A 22,449-nucleotide genomic window follows, 5' to 3' on the forward strand; every position below is an offset into this window, starting at 1 on the left:
CAAGTCTTCCATCAAGTATTGATTGCAACTGGAGGCACGGTACTGGACTAAAAAGGACCCGTCTTATTGAGTATGACAAATTTTATGTTCCTATAATTCTATTTAAACAGAAGGTTGTTTTTTTATCCTAGGGAAAGGAGATATTAATTTATTTTGGCCTCTGTGCAGGCTCGAGAATTTTCTTTGCTGGAGGGCAACGCTATTTTGCAGCGCTGCGTGTGCACCCAAGAGCACCTCCTGGCACCTTGTGCAAAATCTGCTTTGGGAACTGCAGCTCCCAGGCAGGCTGGTGCCCACCACGGAGCCGTGGGGATGGATGGATGGATCAGTCCTGCCCACTCCGCTTTGCTGGAGGTGCTGAGCGCAGCACTGTCCCATGGGGATTCAGCTCTGGGATTGCCTCTTTGACGTGCTGAAAGTGAGGAGCGATAGTGTTACCTTTGGTGGAATGTCTTCCTCCTGCCGTAACCAAGAACTTCGGTCAAACTTTTCAATGCGAGGGGGCAGAGGAGGGTTTTCTGAGGTGGGGTCCGAGTTCTGCCTTGGCATCTCAGTGCGGTGAGAGGTCACCGTCAGAGCCTCCTGAAACCCAGCCAGTCCCTTTGCAGGCTGTTCATGCAGTGACTGAGACCCAGACAAGGAGCTTCCTTGGGATTTCACAGTGACCAGATGTGGAATCTAAGCACCAAGTCAAAACAGAACTATCAGTACAAAAAAAAAAAAAAAAAAAAAAAAAAAAAAAAAGGAATCAAAAAAATCGTTAAAAATTTGATTAAAAAAAATTTTGATTAGCACTTTGGATGCACTAAAAAGCCCCCTCAGTTCGAGATCAGCACTGTCTTGGTTTCAGGAACTTCTGATTTACATCACTTCAACGCAAGATCTATTAAAAACTACGCTTGCACAGCTCAGTCTTTTAAAATCATGCTTCAGTCCTGGCTGCTCCTGCGTGCGCACGGTGGTACGGCTCATACCGAGAGCCCCGCGCCGGTCTGTGGGTACCACCCCAGGAGCAGGGGCGGGCTGCTCCCTCCTGCCAGCTCCCACACAAACTTGCCCACCCCGGGCATTCTGCCTGCCACTGGCCAAATTTCCAGCTCCTATGCCTGCACCTCTAAAGTTGTGATAATGAGGTCTGGCATGGATTTTCCCTGTTAAAAATAAAAAATGAAAAAAAGGAGAAAACTATAATAAATAATAATTAATTAAAAAAAATCGTCAGGAATTCTGAGGCATAGATGGCTTAAAAAAAAAAATCTTGAGGCATGAGTTTCTATAGGTCCAGATAGCCCCTATCCCATGGATTAGCTCTACAGATCTAAAAGTTTACAAGTGAAAGGAATACTGACATCTGTTTTGGGAAATCTGAGAAATTAATAAAATTAGAGTTTGTGAAATCAAAGCTTCTTCCCAGGGCCCTGTGAAGCTGCACTTCTTTGATACAGCGGGGTTATAACTTTTATTTGACATTTCTACATACATGTCTGTGTACACATGTACATGTATCATGTGCATACAGGCATAGATTTGTATGAGTCTCCGAATTTCAAGCAACTTTTTCATTAGTGTTTTACTACAGTAAAATAGTCTTTGTAGCTGTTGATGATACAGGTTGCCAAAAAGGTCACTGAAAAATATTTGGTCATTCAGAGAGATTACAGTGAAGTGGGGTTTTTAACCCCAGTGTATACAGACCATGTACACTGGGCAAATAAGAGCTGCATGTTTAAGAGCTTTCCTGCATGTATTTTGTTTAAAGCTGGCATCGTACTGCTGTCCTACAGGTGCGCATACCACACGTGGATGGCACTTAGTTGGCACATTTTCCCAAGGAAAGCCCACCTGGACTTGGGGCAAAGCTCTGTACTTCCCTTGGAAATCCTTGCTGGTGTCTGCAGATCCGTGGGAGCAATTCCAGGGGCAGCACTGACACTCCTACACTTTTCGGTGGCAGAGTACCTACAGACCCCGTGGCTGGGAGGAACTTTTAAAAATAATGATGCCCCTCCTCTGTGACGGTCATGGTGATCTATGCCCTCCCCAGATGTGTTTGTGAGTGATGTCAACTCAATGGAAAACCAAAACAAAACCTTGAATTAAAGCAGCAAAGAAAGAAAAACCTCTTTCTGATGATCCTCAGCATCAAAGCGTCCTGGGTCTTTTGTACCAGGCGCTGTGGTTTTAGTCCTTTACATAAACCAGATCCAAAGAGGAACAGAGCAACTGCTGCACTGGACCAGACCAGCGGTTCCTCTCGGTCCTCCAGCTTGTTTTCTGGCAGTAACCAGTACGTGATGCTTCAAAGGAAGGTATAAACCAGCGTGATGTTTCTAACACATGGAGGTGACAAGGGAAATCCACTCATGAATGTAGATGCTGCTCTTACTCATGAATACACTTAAGGCTGAGAAACCAGGGAGCAAGACACTATTTCCCTTTACTCCACTCTCTTGTTACCTCTTTACCAGCACTCCCAGCATCCCGGCTCCAGTAGGAGAGCCTGCCGGGGAGGCACCATTACCTGCGGGTCCACGGGTCGGAGCAGGGGTGGGGTCCGGGCTGGCTGAACACCGCTAATGCTGAAAGACTCCGACCGAGGAGGCAGGTTGGGGTCTGAAATCCTGTTGGCCACTTTATGGGGCATGGCTGGCGAGCTCTGGCGATTGAGCCGGGAGCGCTCCTCCACCTGCAGCGAGACGGGGACAGTGGGTGAACGCCCCGTAAAAAGCCATTTCCAATTGAAATCCAAGGTTATGCATAGAGACAGAGAGGAAGCTCTTTTCTCGAGGTGTATGATATATATTGTACGATCATGGAATCCAAGTCACCCAGCAGATTGTGCAATAAATGCATTTTAAAGACACCAGAAGGACTATTTGTATTTACGCGCATAATTCATTTCTGAATATGAAACGGAGAAATAAAGAAAAGGCAACATCCCTCAGAGAGGTGTTTCTAGAATATGACTCCTGAGAAGCTCTTGCTTCTTCTCAAATGTATCTTTAAGCAAGGGGATCCTTTTCCTTCACTACTATAAACACCACGAGGAGTGCTGTTGTTTGATCTGAATGAAAGAATAAACACGGCAGCCAGAAAATGGATGGCTTGGATCTAGATTTAGTGGGTCTGGCTGACCATGTCATGTATGGAAGGGGAAAAACCTCTATTACTGATAGAGAAATAAACCCAAAGCCCACTGCCTTCAGTCACCCTTGACTGAAATACAGTGGTTTCAGCTAACCCAGACATACGTGCAATCTGGGTGCTCCTGCAGTTAGACTGTAGGCATTGATATTCATGCAGCATATGCTATGCAGAATTCTTCATACCTCAAGATCTGACGTGTATTTTCATTTACATATCATTAACATAGTAAATACCCTCAGCATGTCTTGATTCCACCATGTAAAAGGCAATCTTTAAAACAGGTCTGCTTGTAAAGAACCACAGCTCTTCTTTAAGTAAATAAGTACGCATGAAACAAAAGAGCCATTACATCAATAAAAATGAATCGTTTCCTCTTTTAAATAGAGCAGGAGCCAGAGTAAAATTTAGCTAAGAGATCTGTGTTATGGACTCTTTCCCTTCTAGTTGATGAAGGACCACCCGGGCCACCGCTGTGTCCTAACAGGTCATCACAACTTCCCCCGGTGCTGCCCACTGGCTAGCAGAGGCCGTACAGAGCTCAGTTCTGCGATGCTCATGGGACTGGATGCAACAATGGGAAGGAGAGCAGGGCAGGGAGGAGAACTCCCTCTGAACAAGGCAGCAGGAGCAGGAGTGCTGGGTCGCAGGCCTGGTCCAGTACATCTCCTTACGAGCCAAGCCTTGGCACCAATGACAGCAGGCAGAGACGGTGCCGGCGCCGCGTCCTCCGGCTGTTTGCAGGCGCTCTCCGGCACGCTGCCAAGACGTAATGTGCAGCTAATTATGGAGGACTTCAAAGCTTGTGTGGAGGAGAAGGCAGGAGAGTGATGAAATGGGGATGTCTGTGTACTGAGAAGGAGAAAGATGCTTGGTTTCCCACTACCAGCATCTCCTTGCTAGCACTTTGCTACACCAGCACAGCAGAGGATGCTCTTGGGATTCTCCAGCTGTACTCCATGAAGCCTTACTGACTCCACCATTAGGCAGAGAGAGGGGAAAAAAGCAGCAAAATCCTGCAGGAATTTATCATTGCTCTGGTGCAAGCCATCTCTAATCGAACTCAAGATTCCCCTCAAACAAGAAACATGTTTAGCAGCTTCTATGCAGGTCTCAGAGGAAAGCTGCTGATGTTTTAATACATTACTTCAAAGTGAGAGAAGGATAAAAGCCACGGGGACTGAAGGAGGAGCTGATGTGCGTGTTGGCTGCTGCAGAGAACAGCACAGTTCGTGACACACTGCCAAGCCCCAAGCCCCTGGGAAGCTCTTGAGCTGTGGGAAAGCACCGCAGGGCCTGGCCACCATGTGGAAAATATCCACGTCCCCTCCTTTATGCATGGTCCTGTCCAAATCCCTCCTTCAGCTGACCAAGTTTCTTTGTCATTGAGAAGTCAGACCTGGCTATCTGCATCACTTTGTTTAGCAAATACTGGTCCATAACAGAAGAGTCAGTAATGGAGAAAGCTGCTAATTACAGTACTACCACTTAAAAGCATGAATGCCACGTCCCTGGCTGGATCATCAGAGGGTCCTGACATGATGTCTGAAAAAGCCCAGCTAGTCCCTGCTTGTGAGAGGAGATGTGCCTGGGTAAACAGGGCAGGTCTGGGACAGAACCCAAGCTCTATCCCAAGTTAGCTTCCAGTGTATAACCCTTCACTCCTGAGAAGATGAGTAGAAGGGACAGCAGATGGGGATGTGCATCCATGTGTGGTGGTAGCACTGTTTGATCAGATTGGTTTGTTTAGCATTTTAAAAAAAGAGAAATCCATGACTGTGCTCCGGGAAAGCTATGGAAGATGCAGTACAGACTGGTTCCTACCTCACAGCTTTGTCTTCACCAACAGGCCAGTCCCTAAACAAGGGGATGCAGGGACACAACTGCAACGTGAGCAGCCAGAGCCTGACCTTTATGCTTTACCCTATGTCTGCAGGGACTTGGGAGTCACCACGTGGAAACAAGTGAGGGGGGAAAATAAGTGCATAAAGGAGTGGTATGAAGAGCAGAAAGGGGCATGACATGAGGAGAACTCAGCTGTGTCGATCAAGCTCCTGAGACAGAATACTTGAGACCAAAAAGCATAAAACCAAGGGCAATACAGGATATCATGCAAAACGATCAGGAAATATCCCAATAAGCTCTGCAGAGCCTCCAGAAATTGTAGGCTGAGTGCCAGACTTGCCTTTTCCTTGCTCCCAAGGGAAAATAAAGTCTCAATATTTCTGTTAGATTAGCATGCATGGGTTGGGTATGGAAATGGCTAAACTACAGCAAGAACCATGGTAGGCTGATTAATTATCAGCACAAGTCTATCTGTATAGCCAGCAAGGATGGTACTTCAATATATGTCATAGAATAGAAATATTGAAGTACTATCCTTGCTTCAATATATGCATCAAAGTTGCTGAATTGTGCTAAAAGTGGGACTATGCAGTAGATAAAACAGGGGATGGAGGCAAGAGGAGTAGTTTTGGGAAGTTCCCAAGGGTGTTGTGTCAAGGCAGTACATCAAACTACTGCTCCCAAGAGCAGAAAGATGCCACAGTCGCTGCTTTGAGCATTTCATTAGAAACCAGACAGAGCGACACAGGTAAAGAACAGATGGTCTGGAAAGCTAATTGGTGGAAACTGGAAACGTTCCCCAACAACAGGAAACCTCGTCTTCCCTATGAATTCAGCAAAGGGTATGAGGCCACATTCTTTTGCTCTTATTCACATTGTACAGTTCCCAACGCCCTGATTCCAGTGATGGCATCAAAAAAAGACACCTCCCCTATGGAATAGAAGAAATGGGCCTTTATGTTTGAAATGGAAAGCTAAATCCAGCACTTTTCTCCTTCACCCTAGATAAAGATTCCTTTTTATATATCTTTGTTATAGTTTTGAAGACAGTGCCAGACATACTAATGTTCTAGAAGATCTAGAAGATTTATTTAAAAACAGGCAATGAAAGACAGAGTTTACTCTCAGCATTTCTGCAGATGGACGAGAGACCCAGCTCTGCACAAAGCCCCTGAAGCCTCTCCTGTCAGAGGTGGCTCAGCACATCTGGAATGTCTCATCTGCAGACTCATTTACCAAACCACTTCTTCCACTGGAAAAGGTGGAGAATGATGTTACAACTCCATGAAAATACATCGTCTGGCACATCACCACCAAAACACTCTGAAGACTAAATCGGAAGGGAATGAAGGAGAAACCCAAGGGAGTATAAAGAGGTGAAAAGAGTTTTTGACACCCACATCTATCTCTGTGATGGTTTAGAAAGGCTAAGAACTGTTTGTATTATTGGCCTTTGCTTAGCAATGGACAGCTGATTGAGTTTCTTGGGCATCTGATGCTTGCAGGTGTTGTGGGTGCAGCTGAGGACTGTCAAGAGGAAAGACCAGGAGACAGCTACATGTTGGATGTTGGATGCACATCGTATCTCCGCCAGCACTAAAGGTGCCAGACATTTGGCAGCAGAGCGATGATCCTGCTTAGTAGGAAGAATAGGCAAGTTATTAAAAGATCCTTCTGCCCAGGAGTAAGGTTACAAAATTAAACCAACTAAACACAAAGAACTTAATAGCAAGAGTGGACACCAGTGCTACTAGAACCACCAAGAAGAGATTAAGGAGAAAGAGTTTGCACATGATTCTGAAACTGCACTGCAGATAATGCATGTCTTCATCTTTTCAAGACTATTCAGTCAGGCAATAATTAATAATCAAGATCTCACAATTGTTACAACAATTCCCTCTTTTTGCTGGAGAGGGAAAGAAAATCAGTAATGTGGCTTGCCTTCCTGAAAATCATAAAAGAAAAGCAACCCCAAGACATACAGCCTTGAGCACGGGAGGAAGAGCTGTCTGATCCCTCTTTGACTATGGGGAACTGAACTAGTGATCAGCCAGGAACCCCCACTACAGCCACCCCCTGCATTCACCCCCGAGCCCCAGCAAACTTGTGGACATGCCAGGAAGGAGCATCAGGAGCTCCTGGCATGTCCACAAATCCCCAGCTACTGCTGAACCCCTCCAGGAGGGATCCATCCTCCTCCTTGCATGCCCTCATGGATAAACCTCCTTCCTCCACTCTCTTTGCCTGCACAAACGTACACACAGACGCTCACACACTGCACTGAACTGGGAGCCTTCCAGCACAGCTAATGGCATCTGCTGGAGGCCAGCCCAGCAGAGTGCAACCTGCCATATGTACTTCAGACCAAACCTTGAGCCCAGCCCTGCGGATGCAGACAAAGACCACCACGTTCCTCGCTCTCGCCTACCTCCTTGGCCCACGCTGGTTTCTCGCTGGCATTTATCCCTTCTTTGTAATGGTAGAGGGGTTTCTTCTCTGCTGGCCTCTGGTCCTGCCGCTGCTGCTGCTGCTGCAGGGAGACCAGGTAGTCCCGCTCCTGCTGGAGCTGCCTCTGCAGCCTCTCCGCTTGCCGCTGCTCCTCCAGCTGCTTGCGCTTATACTCCTACCCAGAAGAAAAGACAGTGACACAAGTGCCCAGCCAGCCTGTAAACGCGGGGCTGCAAACAGCAGAGTTATCTGTTTGGGTGGAAAATGGGGCCTGAGTATCTGAAAGCCTATTTTCTGGCAAAGCCCATTGATTTGAAAGACTTTGGGGACTGAGCTGAAAGCATCCTGGAGGAGAGACAGTTGGGAGGACAGAGCCAACAAATTCAGAGTTGTGACGCTGGTGTTGACACTCTGCAGCCAGCGAACTGCCCTGTCTGTTGGGAACGGGGGGTGAGGGTGCTGCCTCGCCAGGGAAACCCTGCGAGACCCTCCAAGGGCTGATGTCTGCTTAGGAGTTACCACTGACTTTGCCCAGATTTTTCTGGATGGAAAAAAACGAAGGATCAATCTGATCAGGTGCCAAACATCACTGGGTTAGACAAAACCCAAATGAATCCACCTCCTCTGTAGGACTTATTGTTTGTGGGAAGGGCTGCACAGAAGAGTCAACTGTATGATCTTTCTGGATCCCTACTGCTCTGTGAGGTTTAATGAGTAAGTCATTTTGAAAGGGCTTTTTTAAAAGGCAAGGGCTTGTGTGAGAGTTTTTCTTTTCGCTAAATAAAATTAATAGCAAGAGCAAAAAAGAATAATCCCTGTGGACTAAAAGAAAACGCAGTGAGAGTTAAGGGGTAATTCAAAAACAAATTAAATAAAAAAGAGGGCGTCTAGAATGCAAACAGCATAAGGTTATACACTGGTCCTGCGAGAAAATGAAAATAAAAGCCTTTGCTCAGAATATGAAAACCCACCCATGGCAGAGTGGGTTTGCTGAGTGCAGGCACGCGACAGCTCAACCACACTCCAACATGCTGCAAACAGCCTTCAAAATGACATGGCAACCCCGGGGGCTGCTCCTCTCCCGAAGGCACGAGCATGCTGGTGTGGAAGGGACACACGAGAGCGCCGTGCACCGCGAGGGGACCCAGCCCAAAGCGGCGGCGGGGGAACCGAGGCATGCTCACAGCCACGGGGTCCCCTCGCCTCGGCACGGCCAGAGGTGCTCGGGGGACGTGGGTGCACATGCGGACACGACACAGGCAGAAAGCGTCAAGCGTGGCCGGGGCCTCCTATTTACCAGAAGTAGTGCTTGCTCCTGCAACAACTGCTGCTGCAGGATCTCTAACTGTCTCTGCTCCTCCTCTAACTGTCGCCTGATGTATTCCTGGAGGCATGGGCAGCAAGGATCAAAGGAAAAAAAGAGAGAGAAGGTGAAAGAGCCAGTATTTCCCAAGAGGAAGGAGAATGAGGTGGGCATCCACATCCACCCTGCCCGAGAACTGTCAGCAATCGGCCCGGGCACCCTCCATCCCTGTCCAAAGAGCCCAGGGTATCCACCACTCTGCAAGGGGCCTCTGGGGGTAAAGAGTGAAAACCACTGGGAAATGGCAAACATTAACTGGGAACACCACAAAACCCCACCCTGGGAACAAGCAGGTGGAAAAAACCTGCATCAAGTGTTTCCACACCTGTGGGCCAGCAAGTGGATCCACACAGAAATAAATGATGGCAGTGAAAAGCAACACACGCGGTGCTAACAATTAAGCAATTTGTTCTCAAGTAGCAAAAAATAGAAGTGTTTATGAGAAAAGCTCTGATTAGAGGAAGAGGCATCTGTGACAGGCGATCACCCTGCTCCCGCCGGGTTACCTGCTCGTGCTCTGCGCGCCGCCGCTCCTCCTCCCGCCGCATCTGCTCCTCGTAGTGCCGCCGCTGCTCCCGCTCCTGCTGCTTCCGCAGCTCCTTCTCCCGTCTCTGCTGCTGTGGGGGCAGGAGACACAGGTCAGCACCCCCACTCCTCTCCCTGGGACCTCACAGTCCTTTTCCTCATGACTTTCAGGAAGCCATCTCCGCCCAGTGACCCACAACGCTCCCGCCTAGGCAAGGAGATGTTTGGGTGGTAGAGGGGCTTCTCAACCCCACGCCGTGCTCACGCACTCAGAGAACCCACAGCATCCTCCCGGCCAGCACTGGACCGCGCACCCATCTCCATTTCTTCTCCCACTTGCAGATGAAGCCACATGGCCAGCGCATGGTCCCCACTTACCAGCGTGCCCCACCAGTGGGTTAATCAGGCCTCAGACACCCGGCAAGTGTGGGAGGTGTGCACGAGCCCAGCACTTATGGGGAGCTTGTGTCTCAGCCCTAAACCCACCTGTGAGGATGAGGGAGGGTGCTGGGGAAGCTACTGCCTGCTGAGAGGGGAACACATCCCTCTTAATGTTTGTGGAGACCAGAAACTAACACAAAAAAACCCAAGTCCAAGGGTTTTTCCTTTTTGAAACACAAAACGAGCTTCCCGTGCTGTCCTCAGGCCACCCCAGCCTTCTCCCTCCTGGGTTGTCACATCCCTATTGCTCAGCTCTGTAGAATCTCTGCCAAGAGAAATCAGGGGCATTTTGGGGTGATGATGACCTACAGTGTGCTGTGAGCCATCCAGGGTGCCCTGGGCACCCAGGTGACACCTGCACCCCCCACACCCCCTGCTTTTCACCCGGTGTAACTCCTCCAGCTACCCAAACCACCCTGTTCTCATTGTGGGAGGAGCAGGGGCTCGCAGCAAAACGCTGCAATGCTCTGCCAGGGAAGCAGAGGGTCCACAGACTGCTCCGCACCGCAGCCCACACCTGGCACATCGGCAGAGGGCACTCAAATGCCAATATTGGCTACTGGAGCTCTGCAGCCTGCCAGAACTCCATCACGAGCTGGGTGCAGCAACATGCGCGCAGCGCTAACAGGGAGGCAACCCACTGAAGCATAAACCTGGTCCTTTATTCTCCTTTTTTCCTTTTTTTTTTTTCTCCCCGTTGCCGACACACAGCAGCTGAGCAGACTGCAGTGGCGAGGCAGGCACTGGAGGGGTTGGCAACGCCACACATCCACTAAATCACGTGGAGGGCTGGGGCTGGCAGCTGACTACACGGCTCTGCCCAAGGAGCTGGCTGAGCGAGCTGGAGACAAAGATGCAGCCACTTCAAACTGCTGCTGCTCTGCAGTAAACCTGCACGCTCTATACAGATGGATTTGAAATCTGTATCTATACAGATATCTTCTATGTATCTACAAAGATATCATCTACATAGATATCTATCCCTATTATAGATATCTATCAATAAAGATATTAGACATTATATAGATCTATCTCTAGAATAGGTATCTAATACAACAGATCCATCTATTATAGATATTATAATTCTATATCTATTCCATATTCTACTCTACTTTCTATTATATATCTCTACCTCTCTCAATATCTATAGATATCTTTATAGATAGATAGCTGTAAAGATAGATATACCTATAAATAAAATGCATAGATATTTTAACAAACGCTTAGAGACACCCCCACATTTCAATACAGGGAGGAGCTGTCTCCTTGCTACCTCCTCATCTCCAGGTAACACCCAGAGCCGCCCCGCGCAGGGACTCTGACGATCTCCTTCCTCCAGCTGAACGTTCGAGCCGCAGCAGCACAGCTTTAGTGCCACCTATAGCCATATTTATCAGCGCTGTTCCACTCGCCTCCGGGAAGGAAAATCGCATCCAACCTGAAATAACCTGCCAGCTCCAGACTGCGGCGTGTCCCACGCCAGGCGCAGTCACTCGCGCTGCCCACGTACGGGGGGGGTGCATGTGTTACTCCGCGCGTACGCCCGTCCTCGCCGCGCGCAATGCCAACGTAGGGCTGTTTGTAGGTTTTTTTGAACTCTACACTAGAAACTGCAGAGGATATGCCACCAGGTCGCGGCAACTCTGCGGCAGTAACGGTATTACACGGGATCTCTTGGCTTTGCCAGCACTCCCTGACCTCTGCAGAGGGGGCTCTTGGTGATGGTCACTGTTCCCATGCACTCAGGAGCACGGATCTTTGGACTAACAGGTTGAATAAACATTACTCTGAGCTTCCAGTCACAGTGTATATCGCACTGGTTCTGGGGTGGATTTTAAAGTTGTTTGTTGTTTTTTTTTTTTAGTTAAAATGGCATGCTGCTGAATAAAGCACATAATGCTTGTGTAGGCTGGGCTTGGCTGGCAGGAGGCAAGGCCCTGAATGTCACAGTTATTTCTTAAGTAAAAATCACCCAACTGGTCTTTATTTCCAATCCAGCTGGCAAACAAAGCCAAAACCCTCCAAGAAAGGAGACAAAAGCATTTTTCCCAGGGAGGAAACAGCATACCACCATCTTTCCAGGGTACCATATGCCCAGCAGCCCCAGTGAGCTTGCCTCACTTCTGGCCTCACTCCTGCAATGCAGCATCTCACCACCAGCCTCCTCCACACCTAAAAGCCTATTTAACCCCAGGAGCTGGGAATTGAGCCCCCCAGAGACAGTTTTCTTTCAAAGCCAGGCCTGATGCTCTTCTGGATATTTAAAGGATCTCTGCACCCTGCTGTAGCCAGCCTCTCTGGGCTGAGGCTGTGAGCAGGATGCAATACATACATTTACTGAGGGCAGGAGCACAGTGCTTCCCTCCAGCTCAGCAGTGGTTTTGTCAGGTCACTTTATAAGCAAGTCATTTGTCACGGTTGCATTATGAGCACCTTCAGCTAAACACTTCACCGCCGTTTCAGCGGAGTGGGGTTGACTCGGCAGCAGCACAGTCGCTCAGCTGCCTTGCCCGTACAGTCCTGCTTTGGCAGCTGGTGAACATCTGGAGAGGACCTGGCTCTGCAGTGGGCGAAGCCTCCAGCAATGCCCCCATCTCCTCTCCACTCTGCTCATGCCGGTGCCAAGCAGCACCAGGATGATGGGGACCCTGTTTGAAGCAGGAAGCAAGCCCAGGGAGATGCAGCTGGAAACTGCATGTGGAAAGGAGATTAAAAAAAAAAAAAAATAAGATTCAAAGATCTCCTTTTATTTGCCTCCTTTCCTCCCTGTTTTCTGTCCTCCCTCTCCCACTGCAACTGTGCACTTCCCCCATTTCTCCAAGCTTGAAACTACTCTGTGTATTTACACTATCCAGATCTATTATTCATGCAAGGCAAGAGCGCCAATTAATTAGGCCCGCATTTATATAACTCTGCAGGTATAGCTATATGTAGCTGCTTGTAAGCCAGAGTGGGATCTTATTTGCGCTGCACTAGAAATGACAGGTTTTAAATATTGATGAGGGAAGACACACGAAGGCAAAACCTCTGGTGGAAAGGCCCTTGGAGGCCTGGCATGAAACAAGGACTTCAAAGGAGCAAGCTCACTTTGCTAGATCAGACACATTCAGGATGAGCAGTCGGAGAGCTGCAGCCACCCCACAAACCTGGTGAGCTCGGAGAGGCACCAACACTTGCAAGAAAAGGCTCCTGGAAACCTTGGCTGCTGCTCCCAAACATGAGTGTGAGCCAGCAAAGAAGTGGAAGGGGAATTCCAAGTGACAAATGAAAACAAATATTCTAGGTGGTTGTGTTGTTGTGACAGGCTCATTTATCTGTGCCACCAGGGAAAGAGTAACTGTGGCTGGAACATCATCTTTCCTGACACACCAAGCACTGGAGCACAGAGAGGCGTTTCCCACCGGTAGAGAAACTGGGTCAGAGCTTCCCACCACGGCAAACGGGAATCTGATACACTTTGAACCACTGCAGGAGCTTTGAGGCAGGATCATCAGGAAGGGATGCTCCATGCAGGAAAAGGCTTATGCTTCAGAAACTATGAGTTCTACACGCTTTCTAACTAAAGAAAAACTGGAGAGACATAAGGCTTAGCACATATCTGTACTACAGGAGCTGCTGTAATGCAGGTCTCCTTGGAAATGGGTACAGGACTGCTGCCAGGACCACTGCAGTGCCCCCATGTACCCACAGTGCTGTGAGGACGTTGTCATCTTAATGAAAATGTTCCTACAAGCTATATGACAGCTGCATATGCAGAAGAAAATAACAATTACCATTTTAGCTAACCTAAGTTTATCTATAATTAATTGCTGGTATTTTTTTGCATTGCTTTGTAAGAGCTTTCAGTAGACGGTCTTCTGCTGGTGAACATACAAAGGAGCTGCAGCAATTTTTTACTCCCTAAACATCCAGCTCTATAACTGCACCGAATAAAACCTCACATGCAAACAGCAAGATGCTTCGATTTGCGTTGTACATTCCCCGTAAAGATCTGACCTTCATTTTATATCTAGAAAGGGAAAAAAAATATCCACAGCATGGCAGACAAATGAGGTTATGTAAAGCTCTCCCTGACTACATCTGCCCACTGCTGCCAAGGGGTCTGCACAGAGATTTGTCTCGCAGGATCCCTAATGCTCCTGACCAGGAGATGTGTTATTCCTACAGCTCAACTGGGGTTTTGGTGGTTAAGCTGGTGCAGCAAGGCTCATCCTGTGCCAGCAACAAACGGAGGGCTTATTAGGGAACTATATATATCTAATATATGTATACACAGGGAAAAATTAAAATATATTCAAGCCTATTCACCCTTCTGCGTTACACAAATATTTTCCTTAGTGCTATTTGATCTATTGATATTTAATTCTCTAATTTGGGGTGTTTTTTTGTGGTTAGTTCTGGTGCACATTTTGAATTCATGAGACCAACCTTTTGCACGAGGGAAAACAAAGCTGCAACTCTACTCCCATGAAGGTCCCAGTTTCAAAGCCAGCTTAGGGATTTTTACTTCCACCGCAATTAAAGACAGCTGCAAATCTAAATCTCTTTGGCTTCCTGGAAGAAGATTCATCCTTAAAGAAGGAAATCAATCAGCTGTTGAAAAAGGAGACCCAACCCAAGCATCCAATAGATGCAAGGAGGCACGCTAAGGATGGCAGCAGGTCTCTGGGGCAGCACAAAGTGCATCAACAGTCCACTAGAAAATTTCCTCTCTTGACTTTTTTATATATGCATTTGATGTTATTGTCGGAGCAACATTACAAGATGGTGGAGTTCCCCTAAAGGGCCCTAAAATGAGAGGTACTTTTTGAGAGGTTCAGAATACCGATTAGGAAGATCAAGATGACAGAAAAAAACCCCAGGATTCCTTCATTTTGAGCTCTACTGTGTGAGGAAACAGAAATGGTAGGAGCGCTATCCCTGGCAGTATTTAAAGACAAGATTGCAAAAACTACAAAAAAAACCCCTACTGAAGGTCTGCGCTGACAGAGGAATGGACCAGTTATCCCACTAACAGGCCTTTCTCCAGCTCTTTTGCTGTGTATCTCCAGTACAAATTAACTCCAGGCATTTTTGAGCTTGGCACCATTCTGAGTCAATCCTTCTGGAGCTGCACTTGGGCCCAGCTGATGCACTCGCTCACCCTGGCCACCTCCAGAGCATCTTATGATGAGTTGAGGCTCTTTCTATAAACACAGTAATATGCCTGGCAGTATTAAACAAGCTGACTTAAGAAGCCCCAAAAGCCACCATCCCCAAGTGTTTATTTGTCCTGGATGCTCTATTGGATTTTAAAGGTCAACTTTATTTTGAAAATACAGCAATCTGAGTCTTTCACTGGTGTCTCCTCCCAGAGATCTGCTGGTACAGTGCTGCCTACTGGAGACACACCCCATCTTAGTCAGACCATAAAGCTGCATGGAAAAAACCCTGTTCCCATTAACCAAAATAAATCCAGAGCCAGGAGTCAACAACTGAAGTTAGTGCAAAGACAGCGTAAGAAAAAGCAGAGAGGCCAAAAGGCAACACCTACTGAAGCCCCTGGGTGTTATTGTGCTGGATGTGATAGCTGGAGTAAAACTACAGTGACATAGATGGAGGGTGCTGGGTGCCTCGGGCGGGGGTATCAACCTCTGCACAGCTGTGACAGCCGCTGGTTGGTACCTCTGTCTGGCCATCAGATGCTTCCTGCCCAAAAATATATGGGAAGAACAATGACCAGATTATATCCAGCCCTGGCTGGCTGTGCTAGAACTTATGGGACAGTCTGGGGGTACAAACCCTCCCTCCCCAGGGCAGACGCTGGGACTCCTCCATGAGCAGGAAACTCAAGGGAAGGATGCTCAAAGCTGCTTGCGTGGCTCCTCTACCCCACGCCCTGCAGGAGCAACAAAACTTTCTCTTCGATAATCTCCGCCTCTACTATTTCTCTAGTTTTCCTACAGCAGCCCACGGCAGATACACGACACCTTGCAGCTGGCAGAGCCCCAGGTGGCTGCGCCGGGGAGCGTCCCTCCCAACCGCTGCCGCAACCCACCGCCTTTGCCACAGAGCGTCTGTACCTCTTCAAGGACTCCTGCTTTAATCCTCACCATAGCAACTTGGCTATGTTTCTTGCTTGCCACGCAAATGGTGTCTAATAGAGAGAAGAGATCATTTTAGCCTGTGGCTGGAGGTGAGGCTAAACCTGGCTAGACAGACCTGAGAAGGTGCCCTGCCCTCGTCCTGGCTGAGCCCACGGTGCCGGTGATCATGCCGGTGCCCCACGCCAGGGCAGGCAGAGGATGCCCCTCTGTTACAGTCCCACTGTCCTTCCCCACTTCTGCGACATGGCAGGAGCATGAAAATGCCTCTTCACCAGCTTTTCTCTAGAAGATAGATGAACCTCCCTTTCAATTTAGGTCCAAAAATTGCAAGGCAGTAGGGAAGGTGGCAATGGGTGAAGAGCCCAAGGGGGCTGTTAGAGCCACCAGAAACAGGCATTGATTTTAAATCCCGGCTATGGTGGCATTAGCTTTTAATTTCATGGAGGAAAGAACGGGGGGAACTGGCAGAGCCCAGGGGGGCTGTGCACAGCCTGGCCCCACAAGACAGCACCACTGTCGCTCAGGGCAGAGCTTGCCAGCTTAGCAAGGGGATTAGTCCTCCATTCAAAACCTTCATAGGAAGAAGCAAAGAGAGAGAACAATTTTCTTCTATGTGAAGAGAACATATTAATACAGCAGCAAGCATTGTATTCATTACAGGATTGCAGCTAATCTGGTGTCTGCTTTTATTCTGCTGTTGTTCTGCTCGCAGCAAGCCGACTGGGACAAAGACAGAGCCAGGCTTCCTTATGGCAGTCCTCAGATAAACATCCATCGGGGCAGGGGATTTTGGGGTGTGTTTATGTGCAAACCTTGTCCTCTCTCCAAGCAGCTCACCAGCTCTGGGAAGGGTGCAGGACGCAAGGAAAGCCTGACCTACAATGTATTGAGCACACGATGCTCTGTACCCTGACAACATGACAGACCTACATATTTACCAGACTGAAAAAATGCTTCGTCTGCAATTTGCCCGTATTGGTTTTCACCCCAGAGGGGCTCAAGAGGACCACCTCGAAGAGGAGCTGTACCATCACCATCATCACCACCATCAGCTGCCTGAAATTCCTTCCTGTCTGTGCCCCTGGCCTGAGGGCATTACCCAGTGCAGGGGGAGTTGGGTTAAACATAACAGACACTCTGGTTTATGCAAATTAAGGGGGTGGATGCTCTAATAGTCCATTTACTGCAAGTCCTTTTTTTCAGACATATCGGTGACCTCTTTGGAAAGCTAATTTAATTACCCTTAACATATGAACCCTTTAATCAGACAGTTGGGATGAGTTCAGTGTGAGGCAATGGGTGTCTGTACAAAACCCCATCAAAAACCCAAGAGCAGGGGAAAAGCTCCCTTATTTTTTAGTGGACTTCTGCAATCCAAGAACCAAGAGCTAAAGCAAGTGCTTCCTACAGAGTATGCAGCCAGGCTGAGCAGCTCAGGGACACCCAAAGTCACCCGGTCAAATCCTGCAGCTGGATTTTAAATGGGGTGGATAATTTTATGACCGATTGCATTTGTAGCTGGTATGTTAAGACAAGGGTAATGAAATCTTATGCTTCGGGGCACATATGGATCATTGCACAAGTCAGGCAGGCATCTGCCCCTCCCCTGCAAGAGAAATTGTAATTGGCAAGGACCGAAGTTGAAATTAGAGATTAAAGGGGACACAAGTGGCATATGGATCTGGGGAAAGGGCAAATGGAGTTTTTCAGCCTCTTCTCAACTGTAACAGTGCACAGCAGCACATAACAATAATGACCTTGACAGATGCCTGGACCAGTAAGAGTTTTGCCCACCTCAACTGAACACAGCTATCACCTCAGTAATGGGCTAAGCCTGCTCAGTAGTTTCAGGGATCCCTTTAAGTTTGGTATTTCAAGGGTTTATTTATAGCCAACCAGCTCTATTACCTTCAGGAGTTGGCAACACTTAACTGTGGTGAGGAGAGTGGCTGGAGGCGGGTATGCAAAAATGATGAACAGGGGAGTTTGACCAGCATTAACAAAACATTTGAGGTTACCGACTTGAGAGGTTAGGACACGATCTTCTTAAATCAGGCTGAGAACAGTCACTTGGGACCTGCTACTAGAAATCAGCCCAAACCAGCCTCCGCCAGCCTGTCGCTCCAGTTACCTCCTCCAGCCTTCGCCGCTGCTCCTTCTGCTCCTCGATCCGCTTCTGCCGCTCGGCCAGCAACTGCCGCTTGTGCTCCTCGTTCTCCCGCTGCTGCTGCTCCAGCTGCTGCCGGCGCAGCGCTTCTGACCGCTCCTTGTTCGCCAGCTGCAGCCTCAAGAAATCCCGCCTCAGCGTCGACTCCCCGGGCAGGTTTAGGATGGAGCTGCATAGGAGAGAAGCATCAGAGAACATCCCCTCCCCACATCCTTAAACCTTTGGCCAGGGGGAGTTCTGCGTGATTTTTCTCCCTTTCATCCCAACAGCATGCAAACACCTGACAGAGGTTGGGCAGCAGCAGATGGAGGGATGGGGGTATCACAGGGCAGCAGACACAGCGCTCTGTTCACGGCTCACCAGTAATTTATTTGCTAAAGGCTTCCTTTGCATGAAGTTTCTAACCAAAGCCTCTTGTGCTGCAGTGGCACACACTATATTTAAGTGTTCACAAAGCACATTTAGCATGAATCACTGCCAGCTATTAAAATACTGCATTATCTTGGTGAAATAATGCAATAACCTGATATTAATTACAACGGCTCTGAAAAATGGCACCAAAGAAAGTTCCAGCCCTGATGAGCTTGTAGCAGCATCGGGGCAGTTTCATGGTGAAAAGTGACATGGAAAGGGGGAGTTACACTTGGATGAAAGGAACCACGTTTTAAAGAGTCTTCATTAATTTCATCTCGCATTTTTTCCACATCTGTGTACCCACACTCCCACGACAGCACCACACCAGATCCCACAGGCAATGGGGTACCTGGGTCTTCTTCCCCAGCTTTTGGCTAAGGTCATCTATAGCATCAGTTTACACCCACGCACGATCAAGCAGAGGGAATATATCCTGTTCTGTCAGGGAACAGGACTCAGTGCTCAAACTGTCCTTTTTCCACTTTTAGTTGACATGAGCCTGTAATCCAAGCTGATTTTATACAGAGTTATAGAGTCATAAGGGCAGAAATGAAATGGTGATTCTTACCTGGGCTCTCCAGAGTCATTTTCCTCCTCCTCCTCCTCACTTCCACTGTACTCATACTCTGTCTCATCTAGGAACAGAATTGCTCATTAGTGCCCTTTGCTGGACTCATTTGTTTTTCCAGCAGTTGAAAACCCCAGAGCTCTGAAGGCAGAACAGACAACTCTCTTTTTCTCGCACGGCAAGGAATAAGCAGCATTATTTCTCTGCATATTCTGTTTTTACGAGGTGCTGCAAGGCCAGGGAAGCACAGGTGGTCTCCCTGGGTGCTGCCACCTCACATGCCTGTGCTGGCGGGGAAGGGGGATGCAGTCCCAGCCAGAGCACTGCGGGAAGCACCAGCACAGGGGGCAACAGCCCCAACAACCACAGACACTCAATAGGAAGATTGCAGGGTGTCCATAAAATAAGAATTTATCCCCATACGACAGCGAGTGTCTCCTTTCCTCAGGGGGGTTCTTCAAAGCGAGGTGCACCACAGATATTCAAGCCACAGGCCCTGGAAGGTGGGATTTAAGTACGGCTCTGGAGGCACCAACCCCTCTCTCCCTAAACATATGCTCTTCCTGTGCAAATCCATGTATTTTCCAGGCAATGAAGACATCTACATAAAAGCACAACTGCAATGTTGCGCTACATACTGTGATTTCTACTGGGATACCATCTTTATCAGATGAAGGGAATGATACTAAAAGAAAGGCTTGCATTTATTCAATTACTCTCCATCTCTAGGGTCTAACCTTCATTTGCCAGACTAAACACATTTAATACTTCACTGGGATCCCGTTTTATTGTTTTGATTGTAGTGAAATCTATTACAAGGGGCTGGAAGGTACACATGAAAAATTAATACCGCTACCAATAAGAAGAGAAATAGCAACATATTAATTTGCTGGATTCTACAAATGAACTTTCAAATTAAAATTCAGTTCACAAGCAGCTGAATACTTTAACAAGTTTCTTTGGCTATCTGATCTTCCTTTCAGAGGACTTTGATAGGGCCTGGAGAGTTCACTGAAAACATTCAGTTTAATAGGTTATGCGTAGTCAACGGAATGCTCTGGGGCAAGGGTCTTATCTAGATGTTCATTTGCACAACTCTGCTCATCACTGGTGTAGCATGAATGTCACATAGATCAACAGACTTGGCATGGAATACGTGAGCTGGGAAAAAAAATCAGTTTAGCAGCTTCTCCCTCCTACACGCCGCTGCATATATATGCAGACGTAAATTTTATACACATTTTAATGAATCAAAGCTTAAACGTTCCGTGTGGAAATTATCACCTGGGCAAAATAAGACATCATTTTTCATCAGGGAAAAAAGGATTTAAAACCACTGATTAGGTCTAATGACAGTCATCTGTAGGCTTTGTATGAACACCAATTGTTTTGTTACGGATACTTATTTTCGTTTCAGTGACTGACAGGAATCAAATCAAAACAAAATCATCTGACCTCAAGCCCTTAAGAAGCGTGGACACACAGAAGGACCACAGCTATTTAAGTCAACCAGTCTGCGAACAAACTTAGCCACCTGAATAAGGGAAACTGGTACTGAGACTCTGAGCAACCCAGACTTCCTTGCCTTTCTTCTACCCATATCTTTCACCCGCAAGGATGCACCTTGGTCTACACTAGGGATCTCCAAGCACATGGCAGAGGTCAAGGATTGCCCAGAGTGCTGCTTCTCCACTAACCCTTCTTGCTTCCCCACTAACCTTTCTCGCCTCGTTTCTTTTTAGTCCTGTCGATGTGGTCCTTGAGCTGGATGCGGACCTGCCTTTCGTTGGGCTGGTCTCGGATGAAGGGGTGCTTCATCAGCTGCTCCGTCGTTGGTCTCTGGCTGTGGTTCTTCACTAGGCAGCTCTCAATGAAGGACTGAAACTTTTTAGACCTGGCCAAGGACAGAAAGAAAGGTACAGAAAAACCAGGTAAATATACTGATTTTCATAATTCAAAAGTGAGAAAGCGGCAGGTATTTGAGAAGACTGTTTAGCTGCTACACAGTTCTTGCTCAGATGCAGCCCTCCAAGGACTCCCGTGACCTCTCTGTTGATGCTTAGCATTGGTCTCAAAGCTGTGCCATCACATGTGCCCTCTATCACTTCATCCTCTCCCACTCTTCCCCATGCATGCTCCCAGCTATGCACTCCCAGTGCCACTAGAAGAAAACACCATTCTGCTGAGACTGAAGAAAGCTGGGAACCATCAGTATGACCAGGGAATCACCAAAACCAGATGTCATCGGTGGCAACCGAGCAAATGCAAGAAAGGGGTGTTCCTCCCTTCCCTCTGACCTATGAAACTGCAGGTAGAAATGAGACAACACATACAGATATAAATGCAATTCCTTAATGGATTGTTTCTCATATTTTATGGCCCTGGGCAGTGTTTCAAGAGATGTACCTTTCTGAAGTGGGACAAGCTAGCTAGCTTGATGGGCTTTAGATTTAACCACCCAACATTACATGGCTTGTTAAAGCTCAGACGACGTTTGGGTGATGCTCGCTGCCTGCAGCCCTTCCCTGCTCTTTTGGGGAGACCCAGCAGCATTACTAACCCACCAGATCCTGGGAGCCACCATGTCCTGGTCTCCCTGATCACGGATCCAGGCGAATGGGACATGGTCTTCAGGCAGCATGGATTGGGCAGAGGTGGGAACATGGCTGTGGGTGGCAGAGCCCAGCCCCTCCTCACAGCCTGCCTTCCCACAAACAGTTAAATTCAATCTTGGCTAAAACAATTTCAGCCAAACCTTTAATAAACCAATTTCTCTTAGTCTCAAGTATGGCATATCAAAAGTTTTCCTGGAACTAATTTCACCATATTATAAACCCAAGAGAACAGGGATTTAAAAGAAAGAAAGATGTTGACAGGCCACTATAATCTATGTGGCTTTAGCAAATAGGAAAATGAGTGTAAATTAATGTCAGAAGCCAACAGATACTACAGAACTGCATTAAAAGTAAAACAATAAGCTTTCAGGGATTTTACTTTTAAGCTGTCAGACTAAAAGTGATTTATCTTTTAAGTGCTAATCCCTACAAACTGAGATGCAAAAATAAAATACACTACTGGATCCAATTAAATCCTCCCTCCAGCTTTATTAACGAGCAATTCTTCCTTCCCCACCTTGCCTCATGAAACTCAGTGTCTCAATGTATCCAGAAGGGACAATCCATGCAATGCTCAGAAGAAATCCGTGTCTAAAATATGATTCTCCCCTGTTGGTGTGAAGCTGGAGAGACTCCAGTTTGGGATGTGTGGTCTGGAGCATCTGCAAATACGGTCTAGGTGAAGTAGCTAAAAAGTTATCCTCCAGTAAGGTACGGGTTTGCCTGTCTCTTGGGGATGGGGGTCCCAGTGCTCTGCAATGTCCCAAGACACTTTTGCATCCTTGAGCTGGCTGAGCACCTACAGGCAGCAGCCAGCTCAGGCCCCTGGTTTT

At 47.7% G+C, this 22,449-nt stretch overlaps 1 protein-coding gene across 9 annotated transcripts in view; it reads right to left on the reverse strand.

Moving 5' to 3' along the window:
* Positions 1 to 22,449, reverse strand: part of TNIK (TRAF2 and NCK interacting kinase) — a 134,760-nt gene that overhangs the window by 30,085 nt on the left and 82,226 nt on the right. For 5 of the 9 annotated variants that reach the window (XM_026854558.1, XM_026854557.1, XM_026854556.1 and 2 more), the window contains exons 9-16: positions 20,720 to 20,895; positions 19,002 to 19,068; positions 17,984 to 18,188; positions 9,307 to 9,417; positions 8,735 to 8,821; positions 7,418 to 7,612; positions 2,522 to 2,686; positions 439 to 678 (exon numbers count right to left, since the gene is read on the reverse strand). In XM_026854558.1, the coding sequence (XP_026710359.1) occupies positions 439 to 678; positions 2,522 to 2,686; positions 7,418 to 7,612; positions 8,735 to 8,821; positions 9,307 to 9,417; positions 17,984 to 18,188; positions 19,002 to 19,068; positions 20,720 to 20,895 (1,246 nt within the window). The remainder of the gene's footprint in view (positions 1 to 438; positions 679 to 2,521; positions 2,687 to 7,417; positions 7,613 to 8,734; positions 8,822 to 9,306; positions 9,418 to 17,983; positions 18,189 to 19,001; positions 19,069 to 20,719; positions 20,896 to 22,449) is intronic. The other 4 variants (XM_026854564.1, XM_026854563.1, XM_026854559.1 and 1 more) reach the window with 2 other exon arrangements.

The sequence above is a fragment of the Athene cunicularia genome (assembly GCF_003259725.1).
Source record: "Athene cunicularia isolate RWA chromosome 9 unlocalized genomic scaffold, athCun1 chr9_part1, whole genome shotgun sequence".
In the NCBI taxonomy this organism is placed as follows: Eukaryota; Metazoa; Chordata; class Aves; order Strigiformes; family Strigidae; genus Athene; species Athene cunicularia.